General features: G+C 40.1%; 1 protein-coding gene across 1 annotated transcript in view; it reads right to left on the bottom strand.

The window, feature by feature from the left end:
• Positions 1-26,072, bottom strand: part of LOC124789719 (solute carrier family 22 member 7-like) — a 154,953-nt gene that overhangs the window by 114,785 nt on the left and 14,096 nt on the right. Inside the window, exon 2 of the mRNA XM_047257170.1 lies at positions 2,997-3,256. Coding sequence (XP_047113126.1) covers positions 2,997-3,256 — 260 coding nt within the window. The remainder of the gene's footprint in view (positions 1-2,996; positions 3,257-26,072) is intronic.

Genomic DNA, 26,072 nt, shown 5'->3' with positions numbered 1-26,072 from the left:
GTTTGAATTTGACCCTGTGCTACGGAATAGTCTTATATCCAGCAGAAAGACTTAACCTGGTAAGAGACTAGAACTGACGGAACGAAAAACTCTCAGGAGGACAGTGGGACCTCGAAGAACAAAAGGCACATTCTCAGAATGGACCAGGGGAGGTTAACACAGCAAATAATACAGTTTTTGGTGAGCAAGAGAACCAAAGTACACCGAATCCAAGAGGTGCAAAGGTATCTAGAAGAAATGCGAATGTAGGAACCAGGGAAATACAATAGAGTAATTTTTAAATAAAAAATGCAGGCTTTCACGGGTTTAGAGAACAGAACTAGACACAGAACAGAATCATCATGGGCGGAAGAACGAAGAAAGATGCAAAGTACGCGAATGAATGAATGTTGGACAGGGAGAAAGATCAGGAGAAACAAAACAGAAGCGAATCAACGTGGTCCTCAAATGGCCAAAACGAAAATAATAAGAAGAAGCTAGAGCTTGGCCGTCCTTCCTATAGGTATACAAATGATCACTAGGCCAAGAACTATCGAGAACGCTTGACCCCTTATCTCTGTGATCAACAGAACCCGAGGCATGACTCTCTGAAAAATGCTAGCTGTCATGCACGGACTGATTTATATCTTTTATGTGGACAGTGCATCCCACATTATCGTGTTGTACTGTTATAATATATATGAGTCTTCACCAGATATTTGTGGTCGTCATTGTGTGTATGCTCCCTGAACTGCAGTCAATTAGTAGATAAACAATTTCAGGATCAAACTTTAGTTGGTGGTTGCAGCAACAATAGAACAAGTGCAAACAGGAAACAGGTGTGTGAGGTCTAGACACTCGGCCCATGTGCATGTGTTACGTAACACTGAGTGTAGTCGTATGGGGGATTTTGTGTGTTTTAACTCCACACCCCACCCACCCACCAACCCACCAACCCACCCCCACTTCCGTCCCAGGCCCCTGGCACAATGCTTAACGTTAAAGCCAACAATACCTCTAAACCCTACATACAGTGTTTCGAGGACTAGTATTAACTGACGAATCTAGGAATATACTGCACCCACTACGTATGTTGGACTTCGAAGACAGAAGAAAACTAACTAAAGAGACAACTTAGCAAACATTTTCCCGTCAATGGAAAACGATAATATCTTAAGACTTTTACAACCTGAAGTGTCCTCTGCCGTGCACTTTATAGTGGTTTGCAGAGTATGGATATTGATATAGATTCTGTTCATCGGTTTTTTTACTGTGAGTTTCTCGGTAAAGACAAGCTTTAAAAAGGTGCAATTTTCACAGTCTGTTCAATGTAAAAACTAATAGAAGTTTCTGCGTAACAATACCAATAGTCAAATCTCAATAACCATTCGAATTGTCATAAAAATTATAACAATTAAAAAGTCAGGAATGACGAGGTGTTTCCAAAAGCCGCATAGCTGTTTGAAGGCACTTTATTCCCAACTATCGGTTGTAGAGACGCATTTCAAGTTTATCTTTCGAGAATACGAACCACTGAGAGAAATTTTGAAATTGTAGAAATAAAGCACATTAATACAGATGTGTTGTTTTTGGAAATACCCTTACAATCTTGACTTTTCAACTGTCATAATTTTTGTGATAATTTGAGTGATTACTGAGTGTTATTGTTATTATTATAAACAATGTCTCTAACATGTGATTGCCCTCCCCATAAAGTGGTTTCTAATACAAATTTTTCCTGGAGCCCTCTTCGTAATGAGTAATGTAAACTGCTTTTAAGTACTGGTAGTGCTTACTTTTGTGCGTACGGTGGTCAGACATCTTTAAGTTTGGATCCGTCGTTGCCTTTAAAATGTGTGCTACAGTCGTAACTTCGGTCGATTTTCTGATAGATGTTTCTCCAAGATCTGACAGTGAATGTAGTTGCACGCTTTGCACATATCCCGTATTATAGGTAAGCAAGTTGCGCTATCTGTTTATTATTTTTCAAATTGAAAGTACAACAATTTCTGTTTTCGCTACATTTTGTGAATGGTAACATTAAACCAAGATTGGTCTTTGCCATCTTTTTTCATCTTATGCTGTACACACATGTATAACAAGCTGTACGTAGTGTGTTTCAACTTCCATTGAAGTACTAGGCAGTTGTAGTAGATCAAAGCCAAAATTATGAATGAAAACACACTCAATGCTGGTGTAATATTCTACAATATTTCTTATTTATTTTCCAAACAGATTTTCGGCTGTTACGTGATCTACAGCTACAAAGATAAGTATGTGGTGCAGTGAAATTTGTTCGAGCAAATATTTTAAACTAGTGCATTTACAGAGTATCTCCATTTCCAGAGTTAGAAATATTAACGTTAGATTTTAGGATTAAAACAACAGGTTTTATTCCAGTGTAAATGCGATGACAGACCATTTAACTAAGATAAAATATGTGACACATTAATTAATGGACCGTATACAAATTACAACAGTTGTTCACAGAAGAAAATAAACTGAACAATACATATTCGAAAGAGGTGTAATTTACAACAGGGCCTGGCTGGGATTATGAGAAGTATCTGCAGTCTGAAGTGGCGAGTAAGGGAACTGCATCTGGTCATTCAGTACTAAGCTTAGGCTGATGGATACATGTTTATTCATTCCAAATTATTTCGAGATAGTTCGTCTTCCTTCCTTTATTTTATCTTAGTTAAATAATCTTACATAGCATTTACACTGAAACAATCCCTCTTGTTTTATTCTTAAACCTAACGTTTACATTTTACATGTCTGGAAATGGAGATACTCTGTAGATGCACTAGTTTAAAATACACGAGGCAACAAAATTTCACTGCAGCACATACTTATCTTTGTACCTGACGGTTGCATAAGAGCCGAAAATCGGTTTGTGCAAAAATAAGAAATACTGTAGAATTTTACATCAAAGTTGTGTGTGTTCCCATTCATACTGTATAAAACATGCTACCAAGAATCGATCGATGAAAGCTAAAACATTTACTGCTACAAACCTCGGTATGGTGAGGTTCTTCCACTCCTCAATCGAAAGGTTGGAAAGCTCCCTGCCAGGGACGTAGCACCAGTGATCTGGAGTCTGCATAGCCAGGTAGAACATGTTGACACTCATCAGGTCGAAGCATGAGGCAAAGCAAACGAAGACGATGTTCAGCCTCGTCTGGAACTTCCCCCGGGACCCAATGGCGTCCAGGACCTCTTCGAATGCTGGAGAAGCCTTTGTTTTTGTACTGCATTCATGGATTCCAGTCCTCTCCTGAAAATGAACAACCAAGCAGCGGTGACAGGGAAAGGTAGTGAGTCCCCAGGAAAGCAGCAGACATTTGTTTTTTGTTTGTACCGGCTAGCCGGCAACAATTTTATGTCTCTATAGAATTATCTAGTTCTGTTTCCAGTGACCAACAGCAGCAAAGTTACAAGTTTCATTGTCGGTAATGAGCCTAATTTATAATTGTACATTGTTTGCTGTGGCAAAAGTAGCTAATTTCTTATGACAAAATGTTAATGAGTTTTATTTATTTATGTCTATGTATAATCACTCAGTCCATCCTGTTTGCTGTCTTCTTTTACAATTACTGTTTTTTTTCTTTGTTGGATTCAATTCTTATATGCCTGTAACTCACTCATGTCAATATTTGGTGTTTGAGGTATTATTAGCATGTCCCGTAGCTGATGATCGATTGAGATGGAGCTGTAACGAGGTACGATTTAATGGTAGACTTATGATGGATTCTAGAGGGGGAGAAGTTGCTGCTGGTCAATTTTTCCGCTGTCAGGATGAATCAGTTGCATGACATAGTCTTCGTTCGACTCATATACAGCCACGTGTTCTGTATATGATTTAAAGCACTGTCTACTTGCGACTGTTAACGGTAAACCTATCGGTCATCAGTATACTTTTAGACGAACAGGATGCATTTGGGGGAAAAGCAGGACTTTCACCTTGGCGCCGCGAGGCATTTCAGCGAGACTTGCGGCTGGGGCTACACGGGTCGCAAGACTGTCAGTGTAGTAGCTCTATCTCATAGTTTGTGATTGTATATGGATGAGAATGCAGTCTTTTAGGATGACGATTTCCCCCAGTACTGTGATGCTTTTCTTTCCATCAGCTGCTATAGCTTGTTTTGGCTTTGGTTAGGGCAATTTTTTTTTTTTTTAGTACGTGTGTGTAGTGGTGTCTGACGTCAAAAAGGGATATGCTATACTCTTGCAGGTAACACACTTTTTTTAAATTCATCTCTGTCCAACACCAGGATCTAGTCAGTTGGACGTTTTTACCCCTAGCTTGTAGGTGTTGGGTAGAGTTTGAGTGTTTCTGTTGCTGGTTTCGAGTGGTATAAATCTTTATTATACTGTGCATACATTTGTGTAATTATGGCGGATCTTTGTGATTAATTACGTAATTAGGATAGATATTTGAGTAAGTTTGGTGTGGTATCACGAATTTTTTTCCACCTGGATAACGCAAGCTTTATGGTATAGTTACTTTTTGCGATTTTAAGCCCTCCTTGTGCAGCGCTATGCATGTTGTTGTTGTGGTCTTCAGTCGTGAGACTGGTTTGATGCAGCTCTCCATGCTACTCTATCCTGTGCAACTTCATCTCCCAGTGCCCACTGCAACCTACATCCTTCTGAATCTGTTTAGTGTATTCATCTCTTCGTCTCCCTCTACGATTTTTACCCTCCACGCTGCCCTCCAATACTAAATTGGTGATCCCTTGATGCCTCAGAACATGTCCTACCAACCGATCCCTTCTTCTGGTCAAGTTGTGCCACAAACTTCTCTTCTCCCCAATCCCATTCAATACCTCCTCATTAGTTATATCATCTACCCATCTAATCTTCAGCATTCTTCTGTAGCACCACATTTCGAAAGCTTCTATTCTCATCTTGTCCAAACTAGTTATCGTCCATGTTTCACTTCCATACATGGCTACGCTACATACAAATACTTTCAGAAACGACTTCCTGACACTTAAATCAATACCCGATGTTAACAAATTTCTCTCCTGCAGAAACGCTTTCCTTGCCATAGCCAGTCTACATTTTATACCCCCTCTACTTCAACCATGCGCAATGAATATAGATGTGAAATTAGGACCGATCTTTATAATTAATTAAGTAATTAGGATGGATAATTGAGTCTGCTTGCCAAGCATAATAAATGAAGTACACTAACTTAACCTTCATCTACCGCATGTAGACAGTTTCTGTGTGTTAGGAGGTGGACTTAGGATTTCCATCCAGTAGAATCAAGGTTCAAGTGGCTGGCAAGTTGCATTTTTTTACTTGCCCAGTGTGTTTGTGCGTTGAATTATTTTCAGGTGTTTGAATGCATTATTTCAGTGATCGCTAAACAATCTGCGTGGTGTCTGTTTGTTCTATATCGTGTCTCCCTACCACATTCGCGCAACGACGCTCTGAGCGTGTTTTTTAGGGAATTGACTGGTTTTAACCTGGAACCTGTTGCTGGTAAGGAGACGTCAGACCACACATCACATGTAGAATTCAGAAGAGTTCAGTGAGACTAGCGATGATATAACCAAATACTTAATGATTTCAGCGTCAGCTCCACTGCACTCCCTGTAAAGGAATCTTAATACTAACTAAATTTAATGGGAGGGGTTCAAGGCTTTCCTATTTTTAGTTAGCTCGTAAAATAACGTCGAAAAAGCAGTTAAGTTTACCATTGGAAATTTTATTCTACTCACAAAACATTGTTTATAAATTGCACTAATGATAAAAGGAAATATTTTAATACAGGATGGTAAAAAACAAATGCGTTCAACAAAAATGTGAACGAATATTCTTTCCAAGTTCTACAATGGATCGAAGGATGACCTATACCATATCACATCTATAATCTAGGTTTAAATTAAGTTTCACGAAAGAGAAAACTATCAAAATGGTCTACAGTGACCCTCAATTACCTTTAATTACTTATCTAACTTGTCGTAAATTACAGTGGCTGATGTGGCTTCTCTATAAGTATATAACAGAAAAATCATCGCGTTTCAGATTTTTACTTCAAGTGGCAAATGTGAACACCATGAGCTTTAATTGACGATCGACACTAGTATTACGCAAAAAGGGGATGTAACAGATGAGACTTTTGCAGTTCTGAGTGAAGCCTTATGCGCTGTTATGCGGCATCGCGTGCGTTCATTACCTTGTCAGTGTTCGTCAGGGGGCGGCAGCCGGCGCAGCTCCGTCCACCTCACCGTCTCGGAAGCAACTCTCTCCTAACTTCTCCTTACTACTATTTATCGAAGTTGGTTTAAAAAACTATCTGGCTGTGTTTTCATCTGACCAATCAGGGTCTGAATGTTAACCTTAAGCTCCGCCTACAAAAATTCTGTCTATCCAATGATAAACGTTATACTTTTCGTGGTGGGGCAATGTTTTAAAGTTTGCAACGTAACGAGACGCGAAAAAGTCTCACGCTAAAACTTGCAGCTGATGTGGTTCTTTTAGCGTTATCGTAAGATCTATACTGTTCTTCTGGAGGGCTCTAGCTTTTAACACGGGCTGCGGGGTGGTCCTAACGTAACAGAGACGCGAAAAAGTCTCACGCTAAAACTTGCAGGTGGTGTAGCCCTTTTTGTGTTATCGTAAGATCTATACTGTTCTTCTGGAGGGCTCTAGCTTTTAACATTGGCTGGGGGGTGGTCTTGACGTAACAGAGACGCGAAAAAGACTCACGCTAAAACTTGCGGGTGGTGTGGTGCTAGCAGTTAGCTGGCGACGTGGGTGTCCATCCGTCCCTTATCGTACAGCCTTCCAGCTTAACACGGTTCTGCTCTCGGCTTCTGTTCTCGTTTCCCCCTCGGAACTGCGTCTGTCCCACAGTGGGAAGGTATGACATGCATTTAGGCATTCTTGTGTTAGTCTGTGGTATTCCATTTGCTCACTCGTTACTCGTATTACTTTGGTTAATTTAATGTCACGATTTATTCGGAGCTATGTGACATACTACTGGATTTGCTTATCATGTCAGGGTTTTCATGGAAGGTGTTGGATTTGCCTGACACCTTTCATATCACCACTCTTCGAACTTAATTTTTGCACTGAGGTTAGGCAATGATTGAATCATTGTCTAAGTCAGTCAAAAATTATTGCTTTAACTAAATTTTGTTGCCTACTGTTCAGCAATGTTATTCTGGTTCTAAGCTGGTTTGTATTACTAATTTATATTTTTATATTCTTCCACATTATAATTAAAAATGACAATAATATTTTTATGCTATTATTAATTTTTAATTATTTTCTTTCTTTATTTAAGTGTGAAGTTTGTTTTTTAAGAAGTTTGTTATCGAAAGTGAGGAGTCTTTCACATCGATTTTCTTAGAAATATTGTTTTTATAAATGTAGTAATTAAGTAAAATCTATTCCTAACACATTTTCTAAATATCATGTACAAGTAAAATGTTTTTGTTTCTAGACACTCATTTCAACATTGTTGCACTAACAAATAAGAATTATTTCCAAGAATTGCTTTGACAAAGAAATATACATACACAAGTATTGAGATATTATCCTAACAAATGTTAAAAAAAAGGGAAAACATCCAACAAGATAATTTTTTATTCTTTGTTTTTATATGGAGATAAAAAGTAAAATATAGTTGTTCTTTTATTTTTATGAGGAGAAAATTAGTGGCATATAGTTTTAGTGTTTATTATGCCTTACTTTTGTTCTTTATATACTGTCCATTTAAGAATTAATGACTTATTTTTATCGATAGTCTATTTTTTATTTAAGTCCGTAGTCAATGACTGTTATTTTGTAGTTTATTAGCTGACTGGTGTGCTTAACTTATTTAGTTTTTCTCACGTTTCTTTTGCACAATTCCTACATCACATAATATGATTTTAGACATTCACACAATCCTATGAATGTTTAAGCATAGGGTTGGCGAATGTTTTTGTACGAAGGTGATGGACTTGAGCGAGATGGATGTGGGCAAGTATTTGATGTACAGCTTCGTTCGTCGTTCCTTGTTGGCTTTGCAAGTGTGTGTTGCTGTTGTGGAGGTCCCATAATGGACTGGAGCTGTGAGTGCAAAATCTCGTGGTTTACTGGCTTTGTATGCGTGAAGGTCATTGTTATGTGTCACTGGAAGCAGTCGTTTTTCGTTGTAATACTTCGCAGACGACTAGTTTACAATAGGATAGGGATTTGGGAAGGTATGTCGTCTATTCTTCACCCATCTTCTTTCCTGGTCTCAATCTTGCAAATCTTCAACTTCTGTTCTTCCTGCGTTTTCTCTGCTTTTTACTTGATTCTTGGTTCTTCTCTGGGCAGGATATGGAAATATTTATTGATAACTAGTCGCTTTGAAGTTCTCCTCCTAGTAACAGTTTGATAAATTGTTTGGGCATGTCATGTTTACTTTGTATACATTTCTGTCAGTTTTGTGCATCAGTGTGCTGTTTAATAGCGGTAGTGTGACTGTTACACATTTTTTTGACAGTGGTGGCTTGCCCAAGTGGTCTTCTCGTCAGGCTGTTTTTTGCTCGCTCCGTTCATTGGGGGCACTCGGAGACCCAGCGTTCGGCGTCCCGTCGCGTCACTGCAGGGTGTTCCGTCCCAGCAGGGTTCCGCCTAGCAGGCAAATTTTTTGCCCGCTCCAGTTACAAGGGCCTTCTGTTGGTCTCACTGTCCTTTCCCTTCTCTGGACGCTTCTGCCTAGTAGGAATCGTGTCTTGCTAATTACGTCTTTTTCTTTCTTGATACTTCTCGCGTTGCAACTTGTGGGTCTTTGCATCTGGTCTTTGCTGGAGTTTTTACAATGGTTCTTACAAAAAGTTTTACTTATATTCATCTAACATATGTCTAGTACCTAAATTGTTTTACGCCTTCTTAGAAAGCTTTACAAATTTCGGCGCCCTTTCCATGTTACAATTCTAAGATATTTTGAATCTTAACTTCTACAAGAAATCCTCAAATTCGTTTTTTTTTGTGTAGTGTTGTGGTGTATAGCATTTTAGTATTTCATGCTGTTAGACTATCTACACTTTATCCCTTCACTTTAATCTATGGTACTATTGGTGTTATTTTTGTTTTTGTTTTTATTGAAACTACTTTCTTTTTCCCACCTTCCTCTCTCTTCATTCTTCTTTCTCCTGACGATCTTTTCTGCAACATAATATTGAAATATTGTGCTGATTATTTACCAGTAATAAAATTAATCTTCAAACTTTTTGATATGGCTCACATGGTGAAGTACTAAGGTATTGCCTGTTTTTGGGTTCATTAGTTCCACAGCATTATCATGAGCAATTCGGCTAATTATGACAGGTCCTTTGTATGCAGGGTAAAACTTATGTATTTTGTGTTTCTGTTTGCTGGAGAGATGGTGTGTTTTTACAAATACTTTCTGGCCTACTGGTATGTTCTTTTAATTGCTGTTCTATCTCCTCTTTCTTTTCTTTTAATGGCTGCCTTTCTGGTGTTGGAGAGTGCTGTTGCTATGACTTGTTTGTGCTGTCTACGTGGTACAATAGGAAATCTAACATTTTCTCTGGTTATGTTCGGGGGTTCAATATTTTTAAGTACAGTAACTGGAGGTAGTAGTGTAGTGCTATGTGGCATTTCATTTATTACTTCTTGAAAATCTTTAAGGTATATATCCCAAGTGTTGTGTCTTTTGCCTGCATATAATCGACATAAAGTGCCTATGTCCTTCATAGATCGTTCTGCTGGATTTACGCTAGGTTTGTACTAAGATATGTAGATGGGTTTTATTTTGTGTTGCTTCAACGTGTTCTGCCATTGCACTGATTTGCATTGTGGGCCATTATCCGAAATTATTCGTTCTACTCGGCCTACTTGTCTGAGAAAATCTTGTCTAAATGCTTTACTTATAGTAAGACCTGTTGCCCGTTTTAATGGTGTCAAGGTAACACATTTAGAAGTAATTTCCAAAACGACAAATATGAAAATATATCCATTTTTGTGCGTGGGAGGGTCCCCATCAAATCTGTTGCAGCTATTTGTTTTAATCTTTTAGGGATTATTGGAAACATAGGTGGTTCGGTTTGGAAAGTGACGTGTTTAGCCCTCAAACATTTTTTGCATTTGACTAATACTGTTCTAATTCGTCTTTCCATATTAGGAAAATGGCTTGTTTGTTTTATTTTTAAAAAGCATTTCTTTGGTCCAAAGTGGCCATTACTTAAATGTGTATACCATATGTACTTATTAATTAGTTCATCTGGGATAAAAATTAATCATTCATTCGTTGCAACATTTCGTCTAAAAAATAAAACATTGTTTTTTACGAGATAGTGCTGTCGAATGTCTGGAAAATCCTTACTTCTCCACTTGTGTTTGATTCCTAGTATTTCGGGATCCTTGTCCTGTTCTTTTCCTATGTTTTTCAATACTGTCGTAATGTAGTTTTCGAAAGGTACTTGTTTCATAATAGTACATTGTAAACTGGTCTTCTGCTGCTTCCAAACCTATGTTATTGGATGCACCCTGTGGACATCGTGATAAAGCAGCTGCTAATACATTCGCTGGTCCTGGTATGTGTGTAATAGTGAAGTCAAATTCTGGTAGTATTAACATCCATCTGGCTAACCTCCCATGAGTTATTTTGGCGGATAACAGAAATTCTAATGCTTTGTGGTCAGTGTATACTTTTGTTTTTCTTCCGAATAGGAAGTATCGAAAACGTTGGAAGCCCCATACAATGGCCAATGCTTCCAGCTCCGTGACTGAATAGTTTTTCACGCTTTTTGTGAGTACCGAACTGGCAAATGCAATTGTTCTATATGATCTTAGCCCTGCCTGTTCGTATTCTTGGAATAAAACAACTCCTAAACCTGTTTTCGCGCTATCAGTGGCCATACAAAAAATTTGTGAGAGATCAGGATGTGCTAAAATCGGTGCTATTGTTAGTGCGTTTTTCACTTTTAAAAATTCTTCATTGGCTTGTTGATCCCATACCCATGGCGTGTTTTTTCCAGTCAATGCACATAGGCGTGGTGTTGCGAGAGAGTCGATCCAAATAAATTTTTTATAGAATCCGGTGAGACCTAGAAATCCTCTGAGAGTATTCTTATTATATGGAGTACAGAATTCTTTGATTGCCGTTAGTTTTTCTGGGTCGGGCATTACCCCTTTCTCGGGAATTATGTGTCCTAGAAATTTGACCTCTCGCCCTCCAAATTTGGATTTTGTTATATTTACTGTGATCCCATGCTCTTTCATGATCTGTAAAAACTGATTTAATGTGTCGTTGTGATGTTCCCAAGAGGGTTCTGCCATAATCACATCATCAACATAACAAGTAATTTTTTGTAAAATTTCAGGACTGAGTATAGTATTAAATCCCCTAATAAACGCTGCTGATGATATGTTTAAGCCAAATGGCAATCGTTTAAACTGGTAACATCTACCGAATACGATAAATGCTGTAAATTTTCTACATTCTGGGGCCAATTCTATTTGCCAGAAACTACTCCATAAATCAATTGATGAAAATATCTTAGCACCGTGGAAGTTTTGTATCAATTCCTCTAATTTTTATGGGCGATCTGTCTCAGTGATTATGATTGTGTTGATCTGTCTGGAATCAAGCTCTAACCTGATGCTCCAATCTCGTTTTTGTACAATATGGAGCGGGCTGTTATATGTGGAGGTAGCTGGTTCAATAATATCGTCATCTAACATTTTAGAAATCTCCTGGAATACTTTATTCCTGTAGCTTAATGGGATTGTATAGGGTGGCACTCTAAATGGTTTGTGCTGTTTTACTTCAAACTTGTACTGAAAGTGCTTAATACTGCCAGTCTTAGGTAAAAATACCTCTGCTTTATCTCGTAAAATACCTTCTAATTCTCTTTTACTGTGTTCCGAAATACCTTGAACTTCTTGCAATTTTTCGTCGATTTCTTTATGGACTTCTAACATGAGTTGAGGCGATTCCCCCTTTTGTGCATACCATTCTAATTCTTCATCCTCTTTATCTCGCGTCATTCTTAATTGTTTGTTTATAACTGGTATTTCTTCTAATTTTAGCTTTTGCTCAAAGAGAAGTGTGACATTCCCGAATGTTGCGCTACCTTCCCCCATTTCTATTATCGCTCGTCTCTCATTTAAAAAAATCTGCACCTATAATCAATTCTACAGTTAGTTTAGGTATAATCACGAAGTTGGCTTCGATCTTTTGACCTTGGCACGAAAGAGTTAACCTTGTTTGTCTCGTAACTTCCGCAGCATTGTTTCTAATAGGACCTCTTACTTTAATCTTACGTGTTTTCAGAACTGGCAATTCTTCATTGGCATTACACTGCATGAATAAATTTTCTGAGATCGCAGTCAGTTCACTTCCGCTATCAATTACAATATTGACTGGGATATGCTTTACCATGGCCTTCACAATTGGTTGAATTTGAAAGGGTTGGTTCTGTTCTTCTTCTTGTTGCATCAACGAATCCTCCACTGAATCATACATGAGTCTTTTTAGGAATTTCCCTTGTGAATTCGAACTTTCTGTTGGATAAGCTTCGACTGCTACTTCTCTCTCTTTTATTTCCTCTTCTCTATTTCTTCCTTCATTTACGCTTTCTTCAGCATCCTCTACTTTTTCCTCATCCTCGTCTATCTTCTCCTTCTTCGTCGCTACTTCCACATAATCGCATCTAAATGCTCTAATTATCGCTTCATAACTTCCTTCATTATATACGTTGGGTTGTGTGCCCACTCGTAACTTATTTTCAACTTCTGTCGACTGCGCATTATCCTCATTGAATTCGCTTTCCCTGGTTTCCATCTCAAATAGCTCTGCAATACTCATTACTTCGTCCTTTCCTCCTACATTCGTTGTGCATGCCTCTGGTAATTCGTCTTCCTCGTCAGTATTCTCCCAATTAATTTCGTCCCAACACGATATTGTTATTCTCTTGTCTTCGTTTTCATCTGGTCCCTGCGGATTTGTTTCTTCCTTCTTCTCTTCTCGTGATAAGATTTTTACTTCTCTGTTCAAGGTGTTGCAATTGTCCTGGGTCGGTGCGTCATTCTCTTTGGCATGGGCGCTTAGCTGTCAATCGAACGTTTATAGGGGTTTGGTGGTCTTACCTCCATCTCTTCTATCTGTATTCTCTTTTCTTGTTCAGCTTGTTGATAGCGGTTTCTTTGTTGATAATTTGTCAGTCTATTGGTTCTCCAGTACCCGTTCCGGTTGTCGTTATTCCCTCTGTAATAGTTACTGCCGTTCCTGGGTGAATTATAGTTATTGCCATATTCTCTTCTAAATCCATAACCGGTTCTTTGTTGAAACCTATTGTCGTTTCTTGGTGCGAAGTTATCACATGGTTCGTAATTATTGTTTCTTCGCACTGTGTCTTGTGGATTCCACTGCTTTTTGCTTTCGTTTTCACGTGCGCTTCGTCTTTTTCTTGCGTCATCTTCCGAAAATATGAACTCTAGTTCCCTTAGAATACCTTTGAATACTTCGACGTCATTGCCTCCGCGACCTACTAATGATTGCTGGTATTTCAATGGTAGCTTCATCGCGCATAATTTAATCAACTCTCCGTCACTGTATGGTACATCTAAGCACTGATTTTTCTTTGCCATTAATTCGAAAAATTTCACGGGACTCTTCCCTCCTGAATTTTCAAAATATGGGTTCTGTAATAATTCGTACTTCACTCTGTTCTGTGCTTCGCTGGACCAATATCGTGAGAGAAACTTCTCTCTGAAATCTTCGTACGATCGGCATGTCGCTGCAACATTTTGCATGGTTTCTGCGACTGTTCCTGACATGTGTGCACATATAAAGTCTAATTTGTGTGCTAGCGTCCAGTGTTCTGGTAATCCTACTCGGAATTGATCAATAAAAGTTCGTGGATGTAATGAGTTTCCTTCTCGAAAGTGATGAAATTTTCTGACTGTGAGGAAATGATCGTTGTCGTACTTTGTCATAGTTCCATATGAAATTCGCGATTTTTCGCCACTTTTGTTTCTGATCATTTCTCCCGTCGTTCTTTCCGGTTGTGGTAGATCCATTGGATATTGTCCACTGTAACTTTCGCCTACCCTTGCGTAGTATCGTTGGAGTGGTACGCAATAATTTTCTTCCATCGGTTGTGAACGTGTAGCTGAATGCATTGTACTGTACTCTTTGCGACCTGGCTTTCCATTGTCACGTATGTTACTTTCCACCTGTGATTGGAATCGCAAATGCATGATATCTTCGTTAATTGCTTGTTTTTCCGGTGTTGTTACAGATACGGATGTGGTTGCAGACTCTGTGCTTGTTCGGTCCTGTTCACTACGCTCTTCAATGGTTCGCAACAACTCTGTTCGCAATTTCTGAAATTGTCGCTTCGTTTGCGCTTCTATTTTGACTATGCGGTTATCATATCTTTTCAGCGCTGCTTTTGTGATACGTTTGTGTAACACACTGTTTTCAACAACTTCACGCACTGTACCTGCTGCTTGTCTAGTAATTACGTTTATCTGTTTCTCTAGTTTCTTGACTTCTCCCTGGGTGTTTTTACGTAATGTTTTGACCTCGTCCTGAGTGTCATTACGCAATGTTTGTACGTCCACTTGTACGTTGTCAATGTCTGTTCTCAATTGATGGTAACCTGTTACTAAGTTTCCTATCACTTCTCGAGATTCTTTTGCCTCGTCTTCAATATGACTTAGGTGTAACTGAATTTTTTTGTTTTGTTCTTTAATCTCACGCAGTTGTCTCGTGGTTTCTGCATTCTGAATTTGAATTTGGTTCGCTATGTCTTTATTTTGCCTTGTCATGGTTTCCGTAATTTGTTGTAATAATTCTGCCAGATTAGTGGGTCCTATTGCGTTTTCTTCCGACGTCCTACGCTCTATTTTTTCGCCCAAGTGTTGGTTCGCAACCGATTACATTGAACTGTGCGGTGACACATTTCTGCTCGCATTCCTTGTACTCTGTGGTGAGGGAGCTCTGATTACTTGTACTATGGGTTCTACGTATTCAAGACGCAAGTTAGGATCCTCATCGACTGTCTCTCTACTTTCCTGCTCCTCTGTCGTATTCTGACTTACGTTTTCCATGCCTTGGCGTACATTATCCTCGTTATGGTACGTTATATGTCCTATTTCTCGCGATACTGCATCATCTGTTGTACTGTCTTCTATTCTCTATCCATTTTCATGCTGGGTCTCTACCTCAAATCGGTCAAGGTCTCGATCTGCCATTGCTAATCTTTCCGAATCCCTTATTTTCTGTTGTAAAAGAATTCACGCGCACTACTTCGAGTCAACATGCGCTCATACGATCTCACGCGTTTCATAAACTTTTTGTTCACACGACTTGACACTACCAAGACTGACAATCCATTCACTTACTTGTTGGGTCAGAATCAACTTGTCAACGATGTATCCACCACCTGTGCGCTTGCATTGAGGAGAATACTTAATTGTAACAATATTAAAATTCACAACTTAATTATGCTATTGTCTCTGACACTTTCTTTATATCTATCGCTGCAGCTACTGTTTTCGAGTATTTAAAACTTTAGGAAAAAAAATTTTTTACAAAAATTTTTCAACAATATATTTTTCTGACCTAGTTAGGCATGTGGTCAACCTTCAATCATGGTATTTTACCATCCTGGCAGGGTCGCCATTTTCTAAACATTCTGCGTGGTGTCTGTTTGTTCTATATCGTGTCTCCCTACCACATTCGCGCAACGACGCTCTGAGCGTGTTTTTTAGGGAATTGACTGGTTTTAACCTGGAACCTGTTGCTGGTAAGGAGACGTCAGACCACACATCACATGTAGAATTCAGAAGAGTTCAGTGAGACTAGCGATGATATAACCAAATACTTAATGATTTCAGCATCAGCTCCACTGCACTCCCTGTAAAGGAATCTTAATACTAACTAAATTTAATGGGAGGGGTTCAAGGCTTTCCTATTTTTAGTTAGCTGGTAAAATAACGTCGAAAAAGCAGTTAAGTTTACCATTGGAAATTTTATTCTACTCACAAAAAATTGTTTATAAATTGCACTAATGATAAAAGGAAATATTTTAATACAGGATGGTAAAAACCAACTGCGTTCAACAAAAATGTGAACGAATATTCCCTGAATGGGTTTCCAAGTTCTACAATGGATCGAAGGATGACCTATGCCATATCACATCTATAATCTAGGTTTAAATTAAGTTTCACGAAAGAGAATACTATCAAAATGGTCTACAGTGACCCTCAATTATCTTTAATTACTTATCTAACTTGTCGTAAATTACAGTGGCTGATGTGGCTTCTCAATAACTATATAACAGAAAAATCATTGCGTTTCAGATTTTTACTTCAAGTGGCAAATGTGAACACCATGAGCTTTAATTGACGAACGACACTAGTATTACGCATAAAGGGGGTGTACCAGATGAGACTTCTGCAGTTCTGAGTGAAGCTTTGTGCGCTGTTATGCGGCATCGCGTGCGTTCATTACCTTGTCGGTGTTCGTCAGGGGGCGGAGGACAGCACAGCTCCGCTCACCTCGCCATCTCGGAAGCAACTCTCTCCTAACTTCTCCTTACTACAATTTACCGAAGTTGGTTTTAAAAAACTATCTGGCTTTGTTTTCATCTGAACAATCAGGGTATCAATGTTAACCTTAAGCTCCGCCTACAAAAATTCTGTCTATCCAATGAGAAACGTTATACTTTTCGTGGTGGGGCAATGTTTTTAAAGTTTGCAAAGTAACAGAGACGTGAAAAAGTCTCACGCTAAAACTTGCAGCTGGTGTGGTTCTTTTAGCGTTATCGTAATATCTATACTGTTCTTCTGGAGGGCCCTAGCTTTTAACATTGGCTGGGGGGTGGTCTTGACGTAACATAGATGCGAAAAAGTCTCACGCTAAAACTTATGGGTGGTGTGGTCCCAGCAGTTAGCTGGCGACGTGGGTGTCCGTCCGTCCCTTATCGTAGGGCCTTCCAGCTTAACACGGTTCTGCTCTCGGCTTCTGTTCTTGTTTCCCCCTCGGAACTGCGTCTGTCTCACGGTGAGAAAGTATGACTTGCACTTAGGCATTCTTGTGTTAGTCTATTGTATTCCATTTGCTCACTCGTTACTCGTATTACTTTGGTTAATTTAATGTCACGATTTATTTGGAGCTATGTGACATACTACTGGATTTGCTTATCATGTCAGGGTTTTCATGGAAAGTGTTGGATTTGCCTGACACCTTACAGATCTACGAGTAGTTTGCATGTCTGCATGGTGTGTACTGGATTATTTGAGTAACTTACGAGTTGTTTGCGTCTCTGCATATCAGCATAATGCATTATTTAAAAGTAGTTTCCAGGTCTGTAAACTGTATATTGTGACCCAAGCACATCACTGTGAGTGTTTTGCATCAGCATAATAAATAAATAAATTAGGTGAAATCTGTGGCTAAATAAACTGTTCAAAAAATAAATAAAATACCCTCCTTCCTCTCTCCAACATCCCAGAACAGGCTGATCCCTTTTTCACATCAATTCCCCTCCCCCCCCCCCCCCACCTCTAGACCACTGGCAAGGTGAGTTTTTGTACCAGCATAATAAATAAACTGGGTGACATCCGTCCCTCAATGTGTGTAGGAAATATGGTTGGGTGACCTTGAAAAGTAGTTGAAACTAGGTGTCTTCCCTATATGATGGTTGTACTACCGCTAATTGTTTAAATAAAAACTTATGTCCAGAGCATAATGAGAGCATGTAATACAGCTACTAAAACATGGACCACCTGTATCTCAGCCTCTTGTGGCGGTAACACGACACTAATGCTGTGGGTAGATAATAAATTAAAAGAAATTTAATCAAAGTTAAATTTATAAAAAATTATATTTGAATTGAATGAGTAGTCTCCAGTGGGGCGACACCATATTAACTTGCCTCAGCTGCAGGAGTAAGCTCTTATAGCAAAATTCACGGCCTTTTTCCAAGAGGATGGCGAAAACACTTGATGGTGGTACTTGTTCTAATTGTTTAAATAAAGATTCATGTGCAGTTCCTAGGAAGAAGTGACTTAGGTTAGTGGAGGTAACCCAAGTGCCCTTACTTTACCACCATTTTCTTAGGTTAGTAGAGACGGCCCAACTGACCTATCTTCCTGCCGAAAGCTGCCATTTTCGATAACAGTACTTGCATCATCACCTGACGTCATGTGACGTTGCGTACTTGCTTCACGGTCGCCATATTGGATAATGGTACTTCAGGGTGACGCCGCCCCTGGGGTAATGACGCCCTTCCGCCATCTTGGATAATGACACTTTGGGGTAGAAACCGCCCTGCCCCCCTACTGACGTCTCCCGCTGCGCCTCTGCTGGGTTCATGACCATATGAGTTGGACACCAGGCGATTGGAAAACCGTGACCTGGTCAGATGAGTCCCGATTTCACAAGTAGTTAATGGTAGGTTTTGAGTGACATAGACCACACGAAGCCATGGATGAAGTTGTTAACAAGGCACTGTGTAAGCTGCTGGTGGCCCCATAACGGTGTGGGCTGTGTTTACATGTAAAGTACTGGTTCCTCTGGTACAACTGAATCAATCTTTGATAGGAAATGATTATGTTCGGCTACTTGGAGATCAGTTGCAGCCATTTATGGACTTTATGTTTCCAAACGATAATGGAATATTTATGGATCACAGATTCCTTCTCGTTGGGCCACAACTGTTCGCCATTTGCTTGAAGAACATTCTGGACAACTCGAGCAAATGATTCAGCCACCCAGATCAAAATATTTCAAATGTGTGTGAAATCTTATGGCACTAAACTGCTAAGGTCATCAGTCCCTGAGCTTACACACTACTTAACCTAAATTATCCTAAGGACAAACACACACACCCTTGCCCGAGGGAGGACTCGAATCTCCGCCGGAACCAGCCGCACAGTCCATGACTACAGCGCCTGATTCAGAATGGTTCAAATGGCTCTGAGCACTATAGGACTTAACTTCTAAGGTCATCAGTCCCCTAGAACTTAGAACTAATTAAACCTAACTAACCTAAGGACATCACACACATCCATGCCCGAGGCAGGATTCGAACCTGCGACCGCAGCTGTCGCGCGGTTCCAGACTATAGCGCCTAGAACCGCTGGGCCACCCGGCCGGCACAGCGCCTGAGACCGCTCGGCTAATCCCGCGCGGCCCACCCAGATCGCCCGACATGAATTCCATCGAACATTTGTAGGACACAATCGGGAGGTCAGTTCGTGCACACAATCCTGCGAAGTCAACATTTTTGCAATTATGGACGGCTACGGAGGTAGCATGGCTCAGCTGGACTTGTTGAGTCCATGCCACGTCTAGTTCTTGCAACACGCTGGGCAGAAAGAGGTCCGACACCATGTTAGGAGGTATCTCACGACCTTTGTCACCTCAGTGTAAACACCCTGTGACCACGCCAGTTGCTAGCGTGCAACCAAGGTACCTTTGTAGACCAACTACTTTTCTGTGCTGGGGTGTTCGCTTCCTGCTAACTTGTTTGTTGGTGAATACAACAATATAGAAACTTACGCTAAAAACACAAAAACAGATAACTTGAAGTGGTATATCAAGACAAGTGACCACATTTGACGCTGCGCTTGATAAATTTATGGATGAAGAGTGGCATATTGTGAGAACTCACTCTTGCCTGTAAGGGGCGAGGGAATGTAAAACAGGAAACAGAAACAAACTATGAATAATAATTGCGAAAACAGTCGATAAGTCCTACACAAAATCAGTATCAAGAAACGAACAAAACCAGTGGACATTATAAATGAGGACTGATTGGTTCAAAAACAGGCAGCTTGTTTTGTAATATCCCGAAACAGCGGGAAGAGCGTCCTGGATATGATGAGCTAGGCCGGCAGTCATTAAAACACAAGCTTTTTACAGAAACTATATCTACATCCTCTTCTACGCAAATACTCAGAAAGCCACCGTACGGTGCTAGGCGGAGGGAACCTGTGCCACTAGTAATCATTTCCTTCCCTGTTCCACTCGTAAATAGAGCGAGGGGAGGGAAAAACGACTGTCTGTATGCCTTCATATGAGCCCTAATTTCTCGTATCTATCTTCGTAGTCCATCATCAGCAACTTTTGAATTTCGTTATTAAACCATGGTGGAAGTTTCCCATCCTTTATCCACTTACTAGGCACATAATTCCCGAGACCAGGATTTACAATCAAACTTTCCTCATAATTCCTCTACGTCGCTCTTGCTGGAACTAAGTGACATCAGTTCAGCCTCTAAGTGAGATGCTAACAACATCTTATCTGCTCTATATAGCAGTAACGCTCTCCTAGCCGTCTTGACTGTTTTATTAACTTTTGTAGCCATAGCTGCTAAAATGGCATCATGAACGCTATCCCTGTTTCTATCCTGATCAAGTTTTTCCTCCGAAAGCGGAAATATTTTGTTGATTGCGTAGGGAAAATGACTATCTATATCCACGTGACTACTCTCTACCTCACATTGAAGTGCCTGGCAGGGGGCGTAGTAAAATACGAGAAAAATAAGAGAAAAATGAGATCGCTCAGAAAGATTAAGTTCTTCATTTTTCCCGCATTGGATTCGAGAGAGGAACGGTCGAGAAATAGTCTGGAAGAGGCTTTGTGAACTGTAGAGCAGTACCGTAGACGCAGATGTAGCCCTCCGTATGTCTTGCAGACTACGTGGCCATTGAAGTTAAAGGCGTACATAATAACACGCATTACCATAAAAATGGGTTGCCGAAAAATGAAGTTGATTTTGTGAATAAAGAAGTAGATAGTGTCGGAATTTCCATGCGGCTTTTCGCGGATGATGTTGTAGTATACAGAGAAGTTGCAGCATTAGAAAATTGTAGCGAAATGCAGGAATATCTGCAGCGGATAGGCACTTGGTGCATGGAGTGGCAACTGTCCCTTAACATAGACAAATGTAATGTATTGCGAATACATAGAAAGAAGGATCCTTTATTGTATGATTATATGATAGCGGAAAAAACACTGGTAGCAGTTACTTCTGTAAAATATCTGGGAGTATGCGTGCGGAACGATTTGAAGTGGAGAAGATCCAAAGAAGAGCGGCGCGTTTCGTCACAGGGTTATTTGGTAAGCGTGATAGCGTTACGGAGATGTTAAGCAAACTCAAGTGGCAGACTCTGCAAGAGAGGCGCTCTGCATCGCGGTGTAGCTTGCTCGCCAGGTTTCGAGAGTGTGCGTTTCTGGATGAGGTATCGAATAAATTGCTTCCCCCTACTTATACCTCCCGAGGAGATCACGAATGTAAAATTAGAGAGATTAGAGCGCGCACGGAGGCTTTCAGACAGTCGTTCTTCCCGCGAACCATACGCGACTGGAACAGGAAAGGGAGGTAATGACAGTGGCACGTAAAGTGCCCTCCGCCACACACCGTTGGGTGGCTTGCGGAGTATAAATGTAGATGTAGATGTAGATGAAGTCTTAGTTGCAACGTAGGTGGTACAGTGGTTTGCTTTTTCAAAGCAACCATCCCAGCATTTGCCTTAGGAGTTTTAGAGAAACCGCAGAAAACTTAAAATCCTAACCTTCGTTCATCCATAGTTGAAATGGAAGACAGTGGGACGTCAGCTGTTATAAATTTATATTAAAAATGAAGAAATTCCTCCAGCTGTATTTAAGGAATCGATTTATTTTGGCAACTAGTTACAACGTTGAAAGTAGTTGCCAAAATAAAATCGACACCTTAAATACAGCTGGAGCAATTTCTTCATTTTTAATATACAATCTTAACAGCTGTATTTGACCATGGTCCTCCAATACTCGAAGAAGAAAGGAAGATCTGGGTTTAACATCTCGTCGACGGTGAGGCCATTAGAGACGGACGGCATGTTCAGATTGAGAACGGGTGAGGAAGGGAATTATGGTATTCACCACTATTTAATCTCCGCGCCGACCATCAGCGCGCTCCATTATGCTCGGCCAAAAAATGCATCGTCGGCCGCTCTTGTCCTTGCACCACCCTCTACTAACATCACAGGTTGGCTTCGTGTGAGCGCGCGCGATTGGTCACCCATAACACTCAGCGATTGGCCGCCCACACTGTACCGCGACCTCAGCCGCCGGCTCGGTTAACTATGGAGCAAAGACCTTGTAAAAATTAACTAGACTCACTGATGGCACTGCAGTCGCGGGATAATTTGAACCTTCGGCTGGACGCCATCATAGTGGTTGTAGTCTGATGTGTTGTGTAGTATTGTTGTTCATGAAGATGGTTCAAATGGCTCTGAGCACTATGGGACTCAACTCCTGCGGTCATCAGTCCCCTAGAACTTAGAACTACTTAAACCTAACTAACCTAAGGACATCACACACATCCATGCCCGAGGCAGGATTCGAACCTGCGACCGTAGTGGTCACGCGGTTCCAAACTGTACCGCCTAGAACCTCTCGGCCACTCCGGCCAGCGACTGTTCATGAAAACCCTGATTCAACGTTGTATATTTGTTGGGGCGTACATACAGTATTTGTTACTCGTAATTCTACTGTCTGTACGTTCCAATCAAAAGAAGTACAATGGTGAAGAGTTGTGCAGCGATTAATTGTACAAATAAATTCGAGAAAGGAACGAATATTACATTTCACCGATATGTGAATATTTTAAGTTGTTTTGTATGTCAGTGCACTTAATAAATGATTTTGTAACACGGTATTAGCAGAATGTCTGTGCATCTATTTGCAAGTTTCCTTTCTCAAAACCACAGCTGTTACAAAAATGGTTACACGCTGTCAGAAGGCTAGATTTCCGACCGACAGAATACCATTTTATATGTTCTGATCATTTTGAAGAAAGTTGGCTGATCGGTAGTGTTTTCATGGTCTAGATTAGGTTGAAACTTGATAATTTGGTCGTGAGTTGCCAAAGCACTATGCCATAAATAACGCACTTCTCGTCATAAAATCTAAAGCAAGGCAGAATCAGAAAATATCTATTAATATAGTGGGCAAATCTTAGAGTATTTTGATGCATTTTGCGTACATCTATCGTAAATGAACTACGAAAACTGCTAGGGGTCCAGTACATAACTTTTAGCTACGGCAGATTCCATGTAGTACGTAAGATAAATTCGTAAACAGTGACTAGTTGCTGTTTGTTCATAAATTAAGAAGTATATTGTAGTAACGTATTTAAATGAGGCATTATGTTTGTGACCTAACTCAAGGGAAGGCATTTTATAACCAAAAGCGATGTATAAACATTCGATCCCCGCGCGTCAGTTTACCACTCTAATGGCCGCCGCCCAGCTATTCAATTTGTCCGCTCTTCACAGTCCACCACTTGTGCGGTTGTGGGGGCCTGCTATGGAGCCTCATTTAATGCAGCAACTGACGTCTTCAAGTGAGTTCTCACCGCGCTGTGTTCTACTCTACAACTTGGAAGTGCTACACTGCAGTGGACCTGCTGTTCGATACTGATTTGGCTGCACTCTGGACTTGGAATCGGGATGCTATACTGGAAGTTGGACTCGAATGTTCACTAGGCTTAGTACATCGACGGGATTCTGATTTCCGCTGGAAGTCTGCTTTTCGCTTGCACTCCCTGGACATTGGTATAACCGCCATAGTTTTATGTAATTTTCGATGAAGTGTTCATCTACAACTTGGCGCCCAGTAGCAAAGTTATTTGCATCAGTGCAGTGTCAATAAGTCGAGAATAGTGATATATTTATCGTGTTACTCCTAGTTATAACACAATAAAATGGCGATGGGCCAGGAACCACCTACACTGGAAGCTCTACTCACGCAACTTACTCATCAGCAGAACGAGAACCAAAAGCATCTAATGAAAAAGTCCTTGCAGACAAACAAAAACTACAAGAAGCGAAATGTAGTGTGAGGAGGGCTATGCGAGCGGCGTTCAATGAACTCGAAAGTAAACTTCTCTGTACTGACTTGGCAGAAAATCCTAAGAAATTTTGGTCTTATGTCAAAGCGGTAGGTGGATCAAAACAAAATGTCCAGACACTCTGTGATCAAAATGGTACTGAAACGGAGGACGACAGACTATAGGCCGAAATACTAAATGTCTTTTTCCAAAGCTGTTTCACAGAGGAAGGCTGCACTGTAGTTCCTTCTCTAGATGGACGCACAGATGACAAAATGGTATACATCGAAATAGATGACAGAGGGATAGAAAAACAATTAAAATCGCTCAAAAGAGGAAAGGACGCTGGACCTGATGGGATACCAGTTCGATTTTACACAGACTACGCGAAGGAACTTGCCCCCCTTCTTGCAGTGGTGTACCGTAGGTCTCTAGAAGAGCGTAGCGTTCCAAAACATTGGAAAAGGGCACACGTCATCCCCGTTTTCAAGAAGGGACGTCGAACAGATGTGCGGAACTATTGAAAGGTGGCTACACTGAGTCACAGCGCCAGACAACGAGTTAAAATTTCATAGAGTGGCTATAGGTCCGCCATGTTTGAAGCAAATTGAAGTTCTGGCCGCCATGTTTTCTTTAGTCAAGGCATTCGTCTGCTGTGTCCCGCCCCCTTGTAACTGCGTTTGACTTACTTGAAATAGCCCATACTAGCTTTATTTTTTCTAAAACAAGCAATAGACAGCAGTGATTTCAGTGTACACTGACAGCAAAAAGGGATGTTTTTGTCGAAATATGGCTAAACTTTTCTATGTAGATAACACTACATGACAACTCAAATAAGTCTGTCCATCCACTATAATGTTACTTGTTGCCCATAAATTAATGCAATTAGAGCAGGTACCACCAGAATATTACGGTGAAACTTCTAAACATGCTGTGGTTAACTATTAGAAACAGTAACTGGCGCAGAAATAAGATATTTTTGTCGCTATTTCAAAGTAAACAGTCAAAGCCTCAAAAACCAGTACACTGTGAACGAGAATTTATTTGAAATATGTGTTACAAGTAGTTAACACAAGCATAGTAATTCAATAACAAAGTCGAAGCGTTCTTGGGTGGGGTAATTTCACAAATTTTCGTAAGTAGCTGTATGCCTTGGCAGAATAAAAGTGTAGGGTCAGGGCAAATTTCCTTATTTGCTGAGAATAATGGCATACTTTAGCACTGCACTGAAGTTCCAATAGCTCCTTCAACAAACCAACTACATGTTCACTGTTTAACATATCAGAAACTGAACTACATAGCCTTCTTCTCAAACCAGCAACTAAAGTCTGTAACTGCACTATTCTTCTTTTGTGTCGTACACTAAGTAGCTTCATTTGCTTTATCCGCTTCTTTAGTCGCACATTCTCTGCTTGTACTCTGTTATATTGTGTTCTCAACTTCTTAGGGCTTGGTAGACAGTAATTGTGGTCAGCAGAAATAGATGTGGGTCCGACAGGCACTGAAAGAATGTAGTTACATCATAAGTTTATAACAGAGTTACACCATAACACTATAATAGAAAGTATGTATTTCAAAGTAATAAGAACACGGAGTAAAATTAAATTATTGACTTACTTTGTGCTAATGATGTCACTGTAACAGCACTATCTTGCAAATTGTCGAAAGATCGCTTTCTGGGTTGTGGTCGTAATACTTTATCTTGCTTTTGTAAATGTGGTGGAAAGTTAAAGAAAGTAGGTACTGGTTTTGACAAAAGGCGCCTCTAGACATTTGTGTGGTACATATATTTCTCTTCAAAATGAGCTGAACAGAGGTAACTGGCTGTAGTAGGAAACCAGTTTTCTCGGTTCTTTTTGTAATTTCCTTATCTTTTAAAGGAAATCTGTAATCAACGATAAATAAATTACTTCCTGCATTTGTCTTAAGCATAATTACAGTTCCAATGCAAATGACTCTTTAATAAACATTAAAAAACGTGTGTCGTATTTCGGTACTAATATACTTACTCATAATATGAAATATTTGTTGTTTTATCGCTGCGATTTGTGCAGTTGAACGCTGAACACACTGCAGGCATGTTGACTTTATATTTTGTAACAAAAAAGTCAACTAGAAAAGTTAAATATTGCAGTAATATCACAACAGCTGACACACTTCCAACACAAACAACAGTAATGCTTTCCTAATGTTTTGACTAAGGAGAACATGGCGGCCGAGTTAGCGTTGGTTGCCGCTAGGAGC

The sequence above is a fragment of the Schistocerca piceifrons genome, chromosome 3, assembly GCF_021461385.2.
Source record: "Schistocerca piceifrons isolate TAMUIC-IGC-003096 chromosome 3, iqSchPice1.1, whole genome shotgun sequence".
Lineage (NCBI taxonomy): Eukaryota > Metazoa > Arthropoda > Insecta > Orthoptera > Acrididae > Schistocerca > Schistocerca piceifrons.
Note: the sequence above shows the minus strand (reverse complement) of the source record. Positions and strands in the feature narration are given on the sequence as shown.